At 46.9% G+C, this 17732-nt stretch overlaps 1 protein-coding gene across 1 annotated transcript in view; it reads right to left on the bottom strand.

Annotated features, from left to right (window-relative positions):
* Positions 1 to 14495: 14495 nt before the first annotated feature.
* The window catches only part of runx3 (RUNX family transcription factor 3), a 28815-nt gene continuing 25578 nt past the window's right edge, over positions 14496 to 17732 (bottom strand). Inside the window, exon 6 of the mRNA XM_068580914.1 lies at positions 14496 to 16134. Within this exon, the coding sequence (XP_068437015.1) occupies positions 15659 to 16134 (476 nt within the window). The 3' untranslated portion in view covers positions 14496 to 15658. The remainder of the gene's footprint in view (positions 16135 to 17732) is intronic.

The following is a 17732-nucleotide window of genomic DNA, read 5'->3' as shown; positions in this document are numbered from 1 at the left end:
GCAACATGCGAGGCCTGACATCAGTTTGATATAGAAGCCTAGTAGTGCTTGTAGAGGGGCAGCTAACAGTATTGTTAAGTAGATGTGCACATACGTAAATCATAGGGTTTTTTTTTACAATAGATATATCATAACATACGTTATTAAAGGTCAAGAGAAAGTTCCTATGTGACCCACGTCAGTCACATACATTTACAGATTATGACTCGGCCTCACAGAATAATTCTCACAGAGCGAGTTTTATTATGATATTTGAGACTTCACAAGAAAGACACAAAGATTAAGAGCACAGCTTTGAAATCCAAAGTTGTGTCGTAACATTTTTATGCTCTTGATCCCTCAGATTTATCCTGTGACACCTTTCTTCTCTTTTTTTTATCATCCTTTATTAATGGAGAAGTTATTCTCACCCATCCAGTGTGCTGCTGTGAAGCGTCCGGGCAGCAACTGAGGGTTCAGTGTCTTGCTCAAGGACACTTCAACAGGCAAACTATAAGGAGACCAGGGGATCGAACCGGCTACTTCAGGACGAACTGAGCCGCATGAGAACTTCACATAGTACAAAAGTACAAAGTACACGCACATAAAACATCATTGATAAACACGTGGCGAAATGCCTGTACTTTCATTTCACTTCCTTGGCGTTTTGCCAAAACAAAAACAGCAGAAAAGTCGATCTCACGGAGATCGACTTTTTGTTGGAGTGGGGCGTGACAAAAACAGTTTGAGAATCACTGCACTAAGCTCTGATGCTGTGTGGCGAGCGGCCTTGAAAGCATTCGTTTCACAGCATTAATCTACTTCACATGTAAATGAGGAAACAAAGGTTATTTGTGATGCCAAGCAGCCAGAAGCCAAGCGCGTGCTTCACGCCACGCTTTGAGGCCTATTAGAAGAGTTTGTAGCAAACACAGTGTCAAACAGTGCACTTGTGTGACTTGGAAATGAACCGCTGACACGAATAAGGCCGCACTCCACTCAGGTGTTTCTCAAGAGTTTTTTGTCGAGTAGGCCTTCGCATGCCGGCTCAGCGGCGGGAAGGAAACTGGCCCACTGAAATGGAACCAGCCGTAATTAATGTTATTAGTATCACATCATGACGTTTTCTGGTGAGAAAGCGGCTCTAAAAATTCAAAAAGAATTGATATGACACCCCTCTAATTGCATTCATGGCTGCTCGCCACGGTAGCTCGTTAATATAAAAAAGGAAAAAAAAGAAATAGCTTGGGTGTGTCCACGAGAGTGTGAATCACCGGCCACGTCAGCTAATGAGCCAATCAGAGCCAGGCAGCTCCGGCCGCAGGTCTGGCACCAACCACACTGTGTTTGTTGGCTCGCGGTGAACTTCACCGCACGCACACACACACACACACGCACACGCATACACGCACACACACACGCACACACACACACACACTAATAACTTCCTGCCTATTATCTGCTCGGCCTTTTCCTCAGAAAACATGTTGGCATTCGCGCGCAACTCAAAATCCTCGTCGTCTGTGACTCGTTAGCCAAGGTGTTTTTTTTCTTGCCAAACGTCTTAAAGTGGTAGTACAAGCTGTCATTGACCCGTCATCCTGTTGGACGGATTTCTTTTTGGCAGCAACACAAGGGTTTTTTAGTCTGGTAGACATACTGTTACGCACACATGGGCCTATATATTCCACATATTTACACACACACACACACACATATATATATATATATATATATATATATATATATATATATATATATATATATAGCCCTGAAGAACACATCAATATGCTAAAAGCGATGCAGAGTGGCACACTGGAAGAAAATAATAAAACTTGAGAATACTCTTATATATTGTCTGTGTTTCAAACTGGGTTCAAATGATGTGGAGCTCAACAATTTTGCACTTTTTACGGTTTCAAGGCCAGAATAAATGCTTTATGTGTTATTAAAAACTATGTATTTAAAAGGTGGAGGTAACTCAAATGATTGAAAAGTATGTTTTCTCCGGTTAACGTCAATGCAACGCAGGTGACAGGTTAAAAATTAATAACAGCTAGCATATCTTTACATGAGCAGGGTCCCTTGTTGCTGTGGATCGACCAAAGAGCTGTAAACAGCAGTGGTGGAGAAAGTCGTCATATTTTACTTAAATTTAGTAGCAAAACACCATGAATCATAAGTAATATTCCTACATTTTAAATGTTAAAGCCCCTTTTTGTATCAGCAAAATGTACACAAATTGTTAAAAAAAAAAAAAAAAAGTTATAATGCAGAAAATGACCCCTGAGACTGTTATTATTGGTTTGTTCTTACTGATGCTATTGTGCGTTAGTAGGATGTTATTGTTGATCCGAGTCGAGCTCATTTTGACTGGTAGTACTTTGGGGCACTTTGATGTATCACAGTGCATTACATTGCACTCTACTAAAGCACAACACCTAAATGCAGTGCTTAAGTAAACACACTTCCACTGCTGCTGGGATGTTACATGTGGGAACGTAGTTTTTCTTTGAGCAGCATGTTTACAATTCCTCTCCCCTGCTTTTGTGTCAGGGCAGACAGATGCATATCTCAAGAAAGCCTCTTGGCAAAGGAAACCGAAACTACACGACCTGCACAGCCAGGTGCCATCAACAGGTAAGTCTGGCAATGTGTGAAAAGTCTCCAATGTTGCCGTACAAGTGGAGTTCATAGAGGCGTCCATTGCGGCATCAATCCACCCCAACTGACTCCCAGACCACCAAATAACAGCCCTGGCTTATCTGCCCCGCTCCAGTGCCTGCAGTCAACCAGTCAGGGTGGGTTTTGGTGTGAGCTCACATTGTTTATTTTAGCCGTCATTAAAAATGTGGTGGGGTGGCTTTCGCTCTCCGGGGCTCGGCGGCTACTGTGGTGAGGAGATAGGGGACTGTGGTGGTACCCATCCCCTCTCCCTCGCCCCCCTGGGCGGCCCACAAAAAGCTGTCTCGCCCCCTTTCCCCTGCGTGCCACTCGCCCCATCTGGGCCCTGCAGTCGCACTCTTCTGTGGCAGCGCTGCGGTTTGCTGCGGCTGCCGGCTGGTAAAGAGGCGCACCGAGGCTTCAAGGACGCGAGGCGTCAAGAAGGAGAAGTGCCTCTCACCACACCTGCCACTAGAGGGTGCTCATGCCACAGTGAGCCAGAAGAGGGGGCACTCTGAACCCGGGGACTATCCTCCCGGGGGTTTGGTTCTTATCTCCTTTACACGCTCAGCACTTTTTCACAGGAAGCATGAGGGAGGTTTTACTTGGTATGTGTGTGTGTGTGTGTGTGTGTGTGTGTGTGTGTGTGTGTGTGTGTGTGTCTTATAGTAAGTGGTTTTAAAGACCAAAAAGGGCAACTATGAGCCCTCGTCAGCTGTGTTCTTTAAAGATACTGTGTGACATCAGGTATTTCATGCCTCCAGGGGCTTTTGTCGGGTTTGTTTAGTCTCTTTATACGACTACAATAGTGGTCTGTTATATTTAGTCTGCGCTGGAAAAAAAATATCAGACATAAAAGACTTTGTACCGTCAGCAGCTACACACACCCCCCTACACGCACACACACACACACACACACATACACACACACACGCACACACACCTTAGCTGTACATAGAGGAAGACTTACGTCTCAGTTTATGTTCTGTTATTGTGTGTCAAAGCCTACGGCGACTATATCTGTCAGGAAATGTCTGTTGGTTGGGCTGATAATCCCAGGTGTGTGTGTGTGTGTGTGTGTCTGTGTGTGTGTGTCTGTGTGTGTGTGTGCCTGTCTTTGTGCTAAAGTGAACTAGCAGGTTCCCTTTCAGAGCTATGCAGCACATCTAGAGGGAAAGAGAGGAGGTCTTTGAAGTTTTTTGGGTTCTGCCATCCGTCTCCAGCTCGCTGGCTTTCTTTTCATGCCAGCCGCTGCACCGAGGCCAGGCTCGTTAAAGAGAAACGCCCCGACTGGCTCCTCCCTGCCGTGTCGCCATGGCGAAACGACAGCAGACTATATGCTCACGTGACCCGCGCTGACAGTAACGCTTCTCTCTGATTTGATTCCGGGGCTTTTTGTCCCGTCGGCGATGTCTGAAAACAGTTTTCAGAGGCAGCTTGGAGTGCACCGCCCAGACGACGGACGCAGAGTTTGGTGGAAAGCAGTGGGCTGGGAGGCCTCTTGCTGACGTTAATGGACGTACACGCGCCCACGCTGCAGGTGCTGGTTACTCTCTGATCTAAACCAAAGTGTCTCCTTTACTCGCCAGCAGCCGTGGAGGATGCTGTGACATTTCACTTTAACACTAGAGGAAGAAAGGAGGAGGAGGAGGAGGAGGAGGAGGAGGGGAGATGCAGTATATTGATTGCCCTTAGCTGCTCCTTCGTAGTCTGGGTGCATGGTTTGTGTTGGCTAAGCTCAGGCCTAATGGCTTTTAGACTTCCATTAGGTCGTGGCAGGCGGCGTGGTTTAAGTAAGAAACAAAAGGCTCTGTCAGAATGCTTTAAGCATTAATAAGACAGTCCGTGTTACCTCTCCAGCCTGTCAGCTCATCAGGAACGCACAAGTCGAGATCACGAGGCCAAAAGGGCTGGTTTACTGGCGTCCTCTCCAGCGTTTCCTTGGCTTCGCTATTCTTTGCTATAAGCCCCGAGCCGGATTAGCTTTTAGTCTTTTGGGAATTTGTTTTTCGATTGAGCAGTGAAAGCCGTGGCTCACTCACCCTGTAAAAAGCCGCGGGCTTGTGCGCAGTAAAAGTCCCGGCTCACTCTGACAGACATGTGAGGAAGTGCCAGGAGTTGTGAGCGTTCGTACGGTTCACTTAACGAGGAGAGACCCATGGCTCGATACTGGGAAAGGGGCTCGGAGAGAAAGTGTGTCGTTTGGTGTTGTGTGGCAACAGAACCGCAGGCCTAAACCGGCATGAAAGCTTGATCAACCTCAAGACTGGAGTCTGTTGTTTTTAGTATTTTTTGGAGGGGGCGAGGGGGGGTTGAGCTGTTTTCTGTTCTGTTCCTAAAGCCATCTTGTTTTTATAAAAGTTGTTTATTAGCAGCGAGGTCCCTCTTTTGCAGAGAACGGCGCTGAGGCCTTCACTGTTTTCCACTCCCTGTAATTATTGGGTAGGTTTGGCTTTGATGGTTGGCTGCCATTTTTGATACGCAGAGAGCCCGCGCATATCTAATATGATCACGGCCGCTACACACACGCCCAGATAGGCTCAAATACATGCGCATGTACACTCACGCCCGGATCCCATTACCTTGGTTCTGCTCCCCCGGCCCGTGTGCGTTTGTGGCTCCTCTGCTCTCTGGATATCGTGTGGTGTGTCTCCCCCTGGCCCGCCTGTCTTTACTGCGTCCCTGCAATCCCTCAAAGTCCGGGGCCTTTAATGCGCCGCTGACGCCATTTTTCCGTCGAGATGACTGTCGCGTTTTGCCGGGAAGTCGTCTCGGTGTGTGTGTGTGTGTGTGTGTGTGTGTGTGTGTGCGCGCACGTGTGCCATTTCTTTGGAAGGGCTCCTGTGTGTTCTCTCGGCACCGGCGCTGTACGGCAGCCTCCTGGGTCCGTCTCTGCTGCCCGCATACCCCAGAATCTTGCTTTGGTTGGACGTGTGTCTGTTTTTATTTCCAGCCATCATAAAGAAGACAAACTCCTCTACTGTCTCCCCCATCCTATATTAACAAGCTGTGTTTGGCCCGCGACTCACCATAACAGGTCCGCTCCACGTTGCCTCTGGCTACAGTAAAAATCAACACCTCTTCTACCCCAGACTGAGACTTTTCAATGTGCGGATCCAGTTTCCCCCCAAACATCTGCAAGTTTCAATCTCAGTCGCCTCTTGGTCGCCTCGATCCACTTTGACGCTGTGCAATGACACTGAACGCCCCCTCCCTTTAATCGGTGTGTTTTATCCTTTTCAGCCGTGCATGTGTGAGCAGGGATCTCACAGGTCAGACCATCGGCGCCACCTGAGGAATATCTCAGAGCGGCTCCAAGACCAGGACAGAGCTCCACTGGCCTTCTTGTTGGCTGGCTGCTCTCAGGTCCGCCAACCGAGCAGGAAACAATCGAGGGCCAGAACAATGCGCTGGCTGCGGATCAGTAGGGCCCCGCTCGGCCTCTCGCAGACGCTACGTCTTGTTTCCTTCTTGATTACTCACGCCTGCCTGATGAGCGGCACACTCACACTCCTCTGTGTCGGCCTGCCTGGCCGTGAGAGACATCACAAAGAAAGGAGACTGGTTTTGATTTGTAGGCTGGAATGCCTTTGTGATAATGTCGCAAGATCGGTTGGCAGACGGTGTGATGGATGCGTGTGAGACAAAAGGAGAAACAAGGGGCAGGAAGGGGGGGGGGGTAAGAGTTATGATGTATTTATACTCATGACTCAGACACATTCAGGTATTAGAGGCTTCATTTCGTGAATATTGTTAGGTTGGCTGTGCTCTTGAGCTTTTCTGTGCTGATTTATGTCGGTTTCCACTGATGGGCTTCCAGGGTCTGCCCATAAACAGCCTTTAAAACGGGGGAGTAGTAGTTCTGGCACTGCCGTCCAAACTGTATTACCACCCAAGCATGCAGATCGCCTGCTGTGGGCTCGGTCCCCTTCGCCTGGCCCTCTCTCGCTCCCACCGCTGCTCGTTATCCCCTGCCCCCCTTCCCCGCCAGGCCGGAGGTAGGAAATCAAACCAATTACGGTCGTATTTAAAGAAAATTGGAGCAGAGCCGGAATAGTGGGGGCATTTTCCGAAAACCACCAAAAGTAAACTGCAGGGCCGCTCTTCGGCAAAGCACAGAGTGACGGTGGAGCAGAATGTCACTTCTGTAAAAACGCAAGAAGAAATAGACCGTTTGATTTGGTGAATAAGCAATGGTTTCCTTCTTTATCTAGATAACGCACCTAGGGGCAGTCATGCACATTACCAACGAAACGGATTCCAAAAAACTCCATAACTCCTTTCAGCGTCCTCAACAATCTGTTTCTGTGTCCGTCTCCGTGAGTGAGATTGATGGGTTCTGCTTCTCTGGTGGACCTGTTTGATGGATGGTTTTTAAGGGCCGACAGTGTTTATCTTCAGGTCTGCCGTGCCCCGCTGCGAGCGGGCCGCTCATCATAATGTGGCTGAATGCGCCAAGACCAAATCCTCCTTGGCTCGCTCTGCTGCTGCAGACCCTGCTGCGGTTCAGTATGAGGCCTCTCAGGAGGCACAAACACCTGCAGGCTTTAAACTGGAGTCTGGATCGGGGTTTTCGTATGCATGCGCATGATCCTTTGGCCAGAGTGTGTCACAGTCTGGGGGCCATTTTTATAGCCAAAAAGCTTGTAGTTGCCCCCCCCCCTCTCCCTCCTCCTCCCGCTTGATCTGATGTATTCTCTTTGCTTTACCTCTCTCTCTCTGATCCTCCTCCTCGCTGTCATCTCTCAGGAAAACCCCTCATTACCCGGCCCTGGATGTAAATGTTTCATTTTCCATCCACCCCACAAGCCCTCTTTGTTCCACGGGCCATTTGGCTTGTTGTATTTCAGCACTTAAAGGCAATTATTCCTAAATATGAATGCTCCCCAAACGACGTCTCCAGACACTCAAAAGACACTTCTCTTCCTTCATCTTCCTCCTGTGCCTCATGGGCAGAAACAAAAGGAGGAGAACTCGAGGTGTCTGGTGTCTGCAGATCAACACACATGAGACATTTCGCTGCATGGATGCGTGTAAACTCTCACACACACACACACACACACACACACACACACACACACACACACACACACACTCATACCTGATGATATGCCTTTGTCCATGCAGGTGCATGCACAGAGACGGAAGAAAGAAACACACACACACACACACACACACACACACACAACTGTTTACTTCACACGCACACAATGTCAAGCGTGTAAGATGAGCTCCCGTGAAGGATGAAAACAAACCAGTGAGTGGGAGGTGTCCCCTGAGGAACTACACAACGCTACGCTGGAATCATGGGAACTGCCTGTGGGCCTGCGTATGCAGCGGTTTGACACTGTCACAGACTTACACCTACACACACGCAGACACACCGTTGCAGACTGGAGACGTGAACACAAAGGCAACGGCTATTAATCACCTCACCTGTCGAACCATGACAAGCTGACAGTTTATTGGGTGTCAGCTAGAGATTGATTTATTCCGACTTGATGCCGATGCCAATGTTTAAGTTCAAAGTACCAAAATAACAACAGCTATGAAAGTGACTCACGGCAAAAGAAGAGTGAGGACCTACACGCCTCATGAGTGACACTTGAAAGGCTCGAGGAATGTTGTTGATGCTGTCGTTCTAACAGTTTCCAGGTCAGAGGAGGGTGTCGGTTTGTGGTGCGGGGGTTTTGATTTACTGGTTTCTTTACAGCCGACACGAGCCTGAACTGGTGAAAGCTTATTCGTCATCTCGATGGCGGCCAGTCGGACAGATACAGAACTCGGGGACAAACAGTTGAAGCCATGTATCTGTCCGACTTTGCCGCCTTCAAAATAGGATAGTGGGAACGAGAGCGGAGAGGACGTGGCGAGCTTTTCGTGGCTGTTTGAGTTCCCACGTGATCCAAAACAGACTTGAGCAATCATCCTCATTTTACTCACCGCTTGCGTACATGGATTTAAAAAAAAAAGAAAAAGGAAGGCAGAGAGAAAGATAGAAAGTGTGTATGTGAACCGCCTATTTTGCGTGTTCCCCTGCATGAGCAGGAAGTGAACAGAGACCTGGTCCACAGGGATCTCTGGTTCCCCTTCTCGCCGCCGCGCTCCGCCCCCCTCGACTCAGGACCCCATCGAGTCGGGGGGAGCCTGGCAGAGAGCTACAGTGTGTGGTGTTTATGCGCTCTCTCTCTCTTGTGTGTGTGTGTGTGTGTGTGTTAATTTCCTGTTTTATGGAGGAAGCAGTGTTTGCATGTACTGATCGTTATGCAGATGTTCTCTGTGAGAAAAAGAGGACAGGGGGGGGGGGGGGGGGGGGAAGAAAAAAAATAGAAGAAAAAGATTTTGTCAATTCTCATGAATCTGTATGGGAAACAACGAGCATGGTTGGGAAGCTGCCCTCTCGTAAAAAAAAACTTATTGGAGTTCACTGGTGCAAAAGCAATGACTAAATCAGACTTTGAAAAGCGTGTCATTTCATCATTTAAGCCAGAGAAGATTCCTAAAACAATACAATCTATTATCCTCAAATATCAAATGTTCTCTCTTTCCCTAACGCAGTAATCACATTAAGGCCAGATTGGTTAGACACAGCAAGCTGTGGTCATTATGCAACAACAAGCCGTCGGGGCATCTAAATTAAAGCTAGCTGCCGTGGTCGTCGCCAGATTACCCTCTAACCATGGTCTGGGCCGCAGGTCCACCATGCTGTGGTCTGTTGGGTTTCTGCGTATAAATGTATCGAGGCCTTCTTCGGGTTTCGACTGGTTTACATGTTTTGGTTTCCGGTTGACGCGACGAGTGGGGACGGATGATTCAGTTCAGCGGAAGATTGTTCAGAGCGTACGCCTCCACTTCTCCAAACTTTTCGCCGCCTTCTTTGTATCACCGCCACCTTGTCAATAGGGCACTTGTGAAATTCTTCGAATCGCCGCTGCATCGTCATAATTACGAGAAACATTGTCCAATGAAAAGCTTGACTAAAATAACTTTAAAAAGTAGTGGGATGAAAGGAAGAAGAAAAAAATGTCCCAATAGATGCTAACAGATATACATTTATTGAAAAAAGGTAAAGGTACATTGGAAATAAGTATAAACATCTTGCGTATGTATATATATATATATATATATATATATATATATATATATATATATATATATATATATATACATATATATATGTATTTGTATTAATTTATGTTTCTTTCTTATATTTTATACCGACACATTTTCTGTCGATCGACGAATCATCAATTAATCGACTCCTAGTTTCAGCTCTTTTAGTCGTGCTTCCTACAGTAACTCTGTGTTTGCCATTTTTCGGATAATTGAACGATCTCCGTCTCACACGCGATGGTGACCTCACATTTGCTCTCGAGCGACCCGATAGCGAGACTGTTTCTGCAAGCGCCTCTTGAAAGCTTTTCGGCGATCCTCTGGGTCTGGAGCGGGAACGGAGCCCCGCCCCCGCGGAGAGGTGCTCCACTGTGGGAACTTGGAGCCGCCCGCTGCATCGCAACACAGAGCTGGTCTCTGTAGACCAACGCGCGGATGAGAAACTACCTTCGCTGGGATCCCGTCTGAAGGAGGAGAACCCTCTTTCTCTTTCCTATTTCGTCCCCTCTCCCTCCGCATGCCGCTCCCCGTCGGCGAGGCAGCGCTCGTCGTCAGTGTGAGAACGGTTGCATCACAGCTCTGGCGGTTTCTTAGCCCCCTCTGGCCCCTGCGTTTCTCGGTCAAACTGTGGGAACCCTGATTTTGGACGGCAGCCTCTGTTCCCACCACCAGTCCGGTTGGAAAATAGACTTCTGGTCGTGTACCAGGCACCCAAACCGAGCCGGTTCGAGCCCGCTCCTTCTCACGGGTTAGGGGGGAGGAGAGGTCAGCGGCTGCAGAGGCCCTAATGGGTTTCGTATGCAGGTACCGCAGAAAGCGACACGGGATACTGTGCTCATGAGAAATGAGAGGGTTTTAACTATTCTGTGCTCTTTCCAAAACACTCCCTCTCTGTCCGTTTCTTTTTTTTTCCGGCCTCCTGCATCTCTTCTTGTCTGTCTCTCATTTGAAATTTAAAATAGGGCTTTAATCTATGATCTTTCTGATTAATTGAAAATAAAGTGGCTGCAGGGACGAGGCTCGATTTTTCTTGCAGGAAAAACCAAAGACACTGTGCTGTTCACCAGAACTCATGATTGACTTGCCAAATCATTTTTCCCCCCTCAATGACTCTCATTGTTTTAGTTTCCCGTTCCTGTGACGTTCACAATCATGCCCCCAGTTCTCTTTACGTTTCATCTAACTTAAAAAGCAATTTTCTCGGTCGTCTCATAAACCAATTCATCATGCCTTTGACGACAATTACATCCAGACAAGCAGCCTCGTCCAGGCAGGCGCTTCCCCTCTTTCCTGTAGAGTTACAGTTTTCGGAAGAAGAACGGCATAGCGGGGAACAGAGAGAAGATGGAAAAGAAGAAGAGAAAAAAAATGCACGTCCATGACAAAGACGGAGCCAGATGAGGGCTCCTCTGCTCCCCACATGTGGACGGGAGGCTCGGGTCTCACAGAGTGTGCGAAGACAGCTGGAAAATTCCCCTGAGCCGGGCCTAATTGAAAGCTTATCATCTTCTCTTTGTGCTTCCTGAGCGGTGGGGGATCGGCGGGGAGAGCGACTCTTGTGATGAGACCTGGAGGAAATAGTTGGGGATGTTTAAGCTGGTGCAGATCTGTCGTACGCTCGCACTGTGAAGTGGAGCTCGGGCTGTCTGGGTGGAGGCTGGTGTGAGATCTGTCAGCAGGGGATTGTGTGTGTGTGTGTGTGTGTGTGTGTGTGTGTGTGTGAGTGTCTTGTGCGTGAGTGGAAATGCTTTGAGTGTGCAGAGTTAATTGAATACAGTGTGTATCAAGGCTGCGTGTGTGCGTCCCGAGGCTTTGTTGTCCTGCCAACACTGCCCCCATACAAGGCCCGGAGCAGACACAGCCGAAGCCATACAGAACGAAAGAAAGCAAGGAGGGATAGGTTGAATGAGAAGAGGGGATGAAAGGGACGAGGAAGGAGGGTAGATGCTCTACAGGAGAGTATAAAGAGGGAGAATAAAAGAGCGACTAATTTGAAGAAGGAAAAACAAAGCGTTTAGAAGCGAAAGCCCTTTCATGGTCCCATCGACAGGTGGCATTAGTTTAAGAGGGAGGGATTGTGGGTATTGTATTGCAGGTTAACCACATGAGACATCTGAAATCAGACCACCGCACAAGGTAGCATCTCAAGTGTTAAACCTTGTGGCTCGCCCTCGAATGGTCCAAACAGATGCCATCAGCGCCGCATAAATTACCAGCGGCAGTCATATCTGGTTAAAAGAGACGGCCGGCATTCCAGACGTCCCTGTATTGTTTCAAACAAGTGACAACTCGCCGACGTGCGCTAACACGGAGGCTGCCATTCCAGTGTTGGATTCCTGAGCGCCGCTTTATTTATGCTCTGGGTACCACCGCGTTGACAGCCCAGGCGTTTTCAACCCCCTGAGATGTCTGGGTAATTGTCAGAGTCTTGAGAGTCTTGTTCATTGATATTAAAGATTATTAAAGAAGGTGTTGATGAGCTGCCAATGAACGGCATGTACGCTACGAGGCTGAAGACGCAGGAAGAACTTGTTGGATCAGAATGAGCTGGCATGACATTGGCTCCCACGAGTGTTTACGGTGTTTTCTTTTCTTTGCTTCTGCTCGGCTGTCAGCTGACGGGAAGGTGTCTGGGCTTCTGCAGATGAATGACACGTTACCGAGCGGCCATGTTTAAGGTTTTCCCTCTCGACACCTCCGCCCCTGTGAAACCATTTGGAGAGCTCGCCATCCAGACTTTGGAGCACCGAGTGCAGAAATGAGAGAACTGTTATGGTACGCAATAGTTTTTATAGTAAAGCGAATAACGTTGAAGAATGTGGCCATAAATGCTGAAGCTGAATCTAATGTGGGTGTGATTTTTCTCAAGAGGGCGTCTTTTAAAAGAGGAGAGAAACATGATGTGTTGTCACAGCTCTCTCCTGGAGTTCCTTTGAACAAAGATATTTTTTTTCAGTCACTTATTCATAAACAGCAGCTGGGAAGACAAAAGTGAGACACATGTTTTTTAATTAAAATGATTAAAAACTACATTATCCGCAAACTTTACAAGCACTCGATATGGAAGCATAAACGATGCCAATACATACATAGATGAGATTCTTAAATTAACATATCAGTTTCAGATGTACATGCTTTGAGCTTCAAGAGAACAGAAAGGAGCAAGATGAATTAACATGTTGGTATATGAAAAGGAAAAGGGGCATCTAGTAAAAAGAAAACAATACAGAAAAAAAAAACAACCGTAACATTGTGCTCTTTAATCCAATAACAATGAAATACAACTCTCGCACATTTTGGCGTCCTAGCTTTGCATAAAGAATGACATTGGGGATCAATCAAGACGCCGTTTGCCAAACCTCTTTCCCATCCTCCTGACAGTATTACAGGCAGTTGTGAATATCTTTGGTTTGACTTTTTAAGGAACCACACACGTATCACAAAGTCCACGAGTGGTTTCTCTAGCTGCATGAGTGTTGCCCGTAATAAAGAAAGGTCCTCTGTATAGAGACTCCAGAGGGGAGAGCAGGGAGACATGCTGTTCCTCTAAATCATCGGGAGACAGGAATGAGACTTTGTTACTGGTTTTTTTTAATAAGAAAAAGAGAATTAAGGCAAAGGGTCTTTATTTGAGATCTTTTTTTTTTAGTTTTTTTTTTTTAACCTGAGCTGCAAATACAAGCCTCTTTGGATCATCATTCACTTTACAATTAAATTTCACTTTTGTAGCAACTCAATCTTTCCAAGTCATGGACACTTCCCTCTTGTGGAAGCGGTTTTCTCGGAGATATTAGACACCTGATAGCTGCTGCGAATGCCTTCACACAGCTCATACCCTCGAGGGTCTGTGCAGGCGTATGAATTATTGGCAGAGCTGTGAGCCTCTGGCACCGCTGATCATTAAATTAGACTAAAAATGAGAGAATCAGGGCCATAAAGGCTTCAAAGCGCTCACTGATTTTACAGAACAAAGGGACCTGTGCACAACAAGGGAAGTATTTTTCTTTTTTTGCATAACTGCCCCTGGTGCTGGTAAGAAGATACCACTATGACCCCACCTCCTCCTCCCATGCCCTCACACTCCTCCTCCTCCTCCAGCGATGGAGGGATCACATGGTTAACTGCAGGCCAAAGGCCCTCCGGACAGGGGGAATGTGCACACACACACACACACCTGTGGAGCAGGAGTGTGTGCGTGTGGGTGTGTGTGTGTGTGTCATTAATATCATCATTAATTACCTGGTGAAGGATTTGTTCAAAGGACACTTAAAGTGTGTTCAGCAGATCAAGAGAAGGAATATTTTAGTTAGGAAGAGTTTCAGATATTTGTAAATACATTAAAAAAAAAAAATTTCAAAAAGAGAAATGAAAATTCAAACATAGTGCAAAAATTAAGCGAATGGCTTATTTAGCGCAGGAAGGCAATTAGGAAATCGTTTAAAGGATTACGGCTCTAGATACACCATCTCACGAACAGAATCTGTTGGGCGTGGTTCATAAGGAATAAAGGTTTTTAGTGCATCAAAGCTACATTGGAAGACAAAATAATTACATTAAAAGGTTTTTGGTTTGTTTTATAATTTAGTAGCAATATATTACACAAATTCCAAATTTATACTCAACAACAAAATAAGGCATATGTACTATATATATATATATATATATATATATATATATATATATATATATATATATATATATATATATATATATATATAAAGGAAAGGTAGAGAGAAATGCTTAAGGATTTTGGGTATATGCGCACATTTCCTCGAGATTTGGCTCAAATAAATATCAAAAGTAAACGATGTCATCCAGTTAAAAAAATACCAGACGATGACTTTTCTTCTTTTTTTTTCAGAGAAGGGTTCGTACAAGAAACGTAAGGAAAAGGCAAAAGAGTAAACACAACAGGAGTGAACTATTCCTGCAGAAAAGAGAGATCAATAAATACCCCTCTGCGTTTGTCTTTTACATTCCTCAAAATATCCGCCATTGTCCCGCCGAAGCTCGACGCGCTGATGACACAGCAGAGGATTCATTTCTCAAACATGTGAGTCCTGACGGATCAGAAAGGCTCTTCTCTCAAAGGCAACTATTGTGTGGGAAACAGCCACTGCACACCCGTAGCACCAAAGGCTAATGTGTCCATTTTGGGTAATAAATTAGGCGACAAAGGTACTGCGCCAGCACATGAAGCAGCCCTGGGTGCAACTGAAGATGTTTTCACGACAATATTCAACGAGTACAGAAGGGAAAGCCCAAAAGGGCCGATCGCTACAGCAGTGCAGCCATGCCTCGCGAAGGACGTCGGAGTCACTCGGGGAGGCATCGGAAACATCAGAGCGCTCTTCTCCTCGGAGCGAGTGGGTCGGATCAGTGTGAACCGTCCGTTTGATGAGTGTCTGCTGTGGTTTTCCAGTTCATCGGCTGTACTGATTGATCACACCGCCATTGTCTTTTGTTCTTTGGTCTTTTGCCCTCCGGAGGGTGACCCTGAAGCGTTACTACGGCTTCTCCGGTTTTACCCTCGCATCTATTTACAGTTTCGGCCGAACATCTTGTGAACTTCTTTGGCTTTTGTAGTCCTTTTTTTAAAAAAAAAAAAAAAAAAAACTTTTCTAAGAGTACCTGTTTTAGCGCAGTGCAGGAGTTTTCTCAAAATGTACAAAACACACGGAAGTCTCGAGAGAGTTGGTAAAACAGAGAAAGTCTTTAAAGCGAGTGCCGGGGAACTAAAAGACAAACATGCAGCATTTCTATGTATTCATTTTTTTGGCTTCTTTTTTTTGGGGGGGGGGGCTTTCAGTGTTCGTGTGTTGTTGTTTTTTTTGTTCATCGTCCTCTTAACTCTTCCTCCCTCACCTCTCCAGCGCCCTCTGATTGTCTAGCCGTCTGTCAGTCAGTAAGGCCTCCAGACGGACTCGTCCAAGCGGCCCGAGGCGCTCATGGCAGTGGGGGAGTTGCTGTGGCTGCCGTCGGCCTCCACGCCCTCGTTCTGGTTGTTCAGGCCCGGGTTCATCAGGCTGTTGGTCCCTCCGGCGCCCGTGGCCCCCGAGCAGGACAGCAGGCGGGTCGGGGAGCGCTCGCCTCCGGTGTTCCCCGGCGCCACCATGGAGAACTGGTAGGATCCGGAGCCCGTGCCGTAATACAGGTAGGAGTTGGACTGGAAGTTATGGCTTTGGTTGTTTGAGTAGGGTGGCGGCAGATAGGTCTGGTATCTAGAGGAGGCGGACATGCTGAGGCCGCTGATGCCGGTGCTGGAGGTGGAGTACGGGAAGGCCCCCGGGTATTGCATGCGGGGGTCTGAGAAGCGGGGGTCAGTCAGCGGCGACAGAGACGGGAAGGTGGTCCTCTGGTTGAAGAGGTCTGTAGTCCCTGTAGGCAGAGAGAAAGAAACAAAAGGTTGGGAAGAGTCCGCCGACATTCAGCCGTGAGTGAAAACTGCTGCTGTGATTATAAAACAAGGGGCTCAGAGATTTCTCAATTTCTATTTCTATTATTCACCCCCCCAAAGAAAGCCCCCCATCTCCAGAAGAGCTAATCTCTCCAAACCCCCAATTCTGAGCTCGGATTTCCTGCGATACGTCTGTCCGTGGAAATGTTTGCTCAAAGTAATGAACTGAGACATTTTTTTGCTTAATAACAGTCATCAAGCACTGACAGCACATCATCCCACAGCCCCGTGCACAAGACTGATATGAACAGGCCCCCTCGCCACATCCCTCCAACCGCCCCTTCAAACGCAGAGCGACGTACGTTACTCTGTCTCTCCCGGAGCAATGAAAAGAGGCATTGTCGGGTCTGTGGGGTGTTTTGAATAAACACCGATGGCTTGTTGCTCTGATGTGCAACTCATAAATCATAGTTGGAGGCAGACGGTCGCAATCGAAGACAGTTGGGAAGACAAGGAAAAGGGAAAAAGCAAAGGAATAGACACAAAGAGGGAGAAAAAACAAAGAAGGAGAGAGTGTTTCTCTGTGAATATCCTGGAAGCTAATGGGTATCGCAGTCCGAGAGCTGTCAGAGTTAACTGCGAAGTGTAATCTCACAGGTAACAGAGCGCTGTGAACCCAGCTGGTCGGACTTCAGTTTCACTGCACACTTACTAATTTACTCAGCTGACAAAGGGGGAAAAAGAAAAATGGCTCCAGGGTTTTGACTTGGCAGTTTGCTTTTTCAAAAGATTTGCAGCCGCGACTGTTCAAAAACGTAGTTCCTCCACCTCTAACTTATATGAACCCATTCACAGTTCTGCAGTCGTGTGCGATACCCATGTTTGCTATATATATATACATATATATATATATATATATATATATATATATATATATATATATATATATATATATATATATATATATGTAACTCAAAAGGGCTTATCGTTTCTTATCGTGTACTTAAATGTTATGAGTGCATTGTGGTGTGAATAATTAAGTCTTGCGTGACAAATAAAATGTTGTGTCTTTGTGCTCATGACACTCAGGATATTTTTAGAGTTCACCTGGACAAACGCCAGGTTTGATTGCACTTGTACTTTAAACGCCCTGAACCCGGTGCACTAGGAGTTCCTCCTGATGCCCGCACACACACACACACACACACACACACACACACACACACACACACACACACACACACACACACACACACACACACACACACGAACACACTCCTCTATCCACACCTGCTGCTTGTAACCACACTCTCTCTTTCTCTCTCTCTCTCTCTCACACACACACACACACACACACACACACACACACACACACACACACACACACACACACACCTCCGTCCATGGTCATTTGTTTGTCCGCGTGCGGCATTCATGGGTGCACATGACTGCAAGTGTAAAATGTGGATTTGGATGGCAGAGAAAAGAGAGCTTGTATTTGTGAAAAAGCAAGCGCTTGCACGCCATCGCCCCGAGGGGGGAGAATGCCAAACTTGCGTGCCACAGCCTTGTTGAAATG

The sequence above is a fragment of the Clinocottus analis genome, unplaced genomic scaffold, assembly GCF_023055335.1.
Source record: "Clinocottus analis isolate CAN_PGR_092001 unplaced genomic scaffold, fCliAna1.0.p SCAF_17, whole genome shotgun sequence".
Lineage (NCBI taxonomy): Eukaryota > Metazoa > Chordata > Actinopteri > Perciformes > Cottidae > Clinocottus > Clinocottus analis.
The sequence above is the reverse complement of the archived record's forward strand: the minus strand, read 5'-3'. Positions and strand labels throughout refer to the sequence as shown.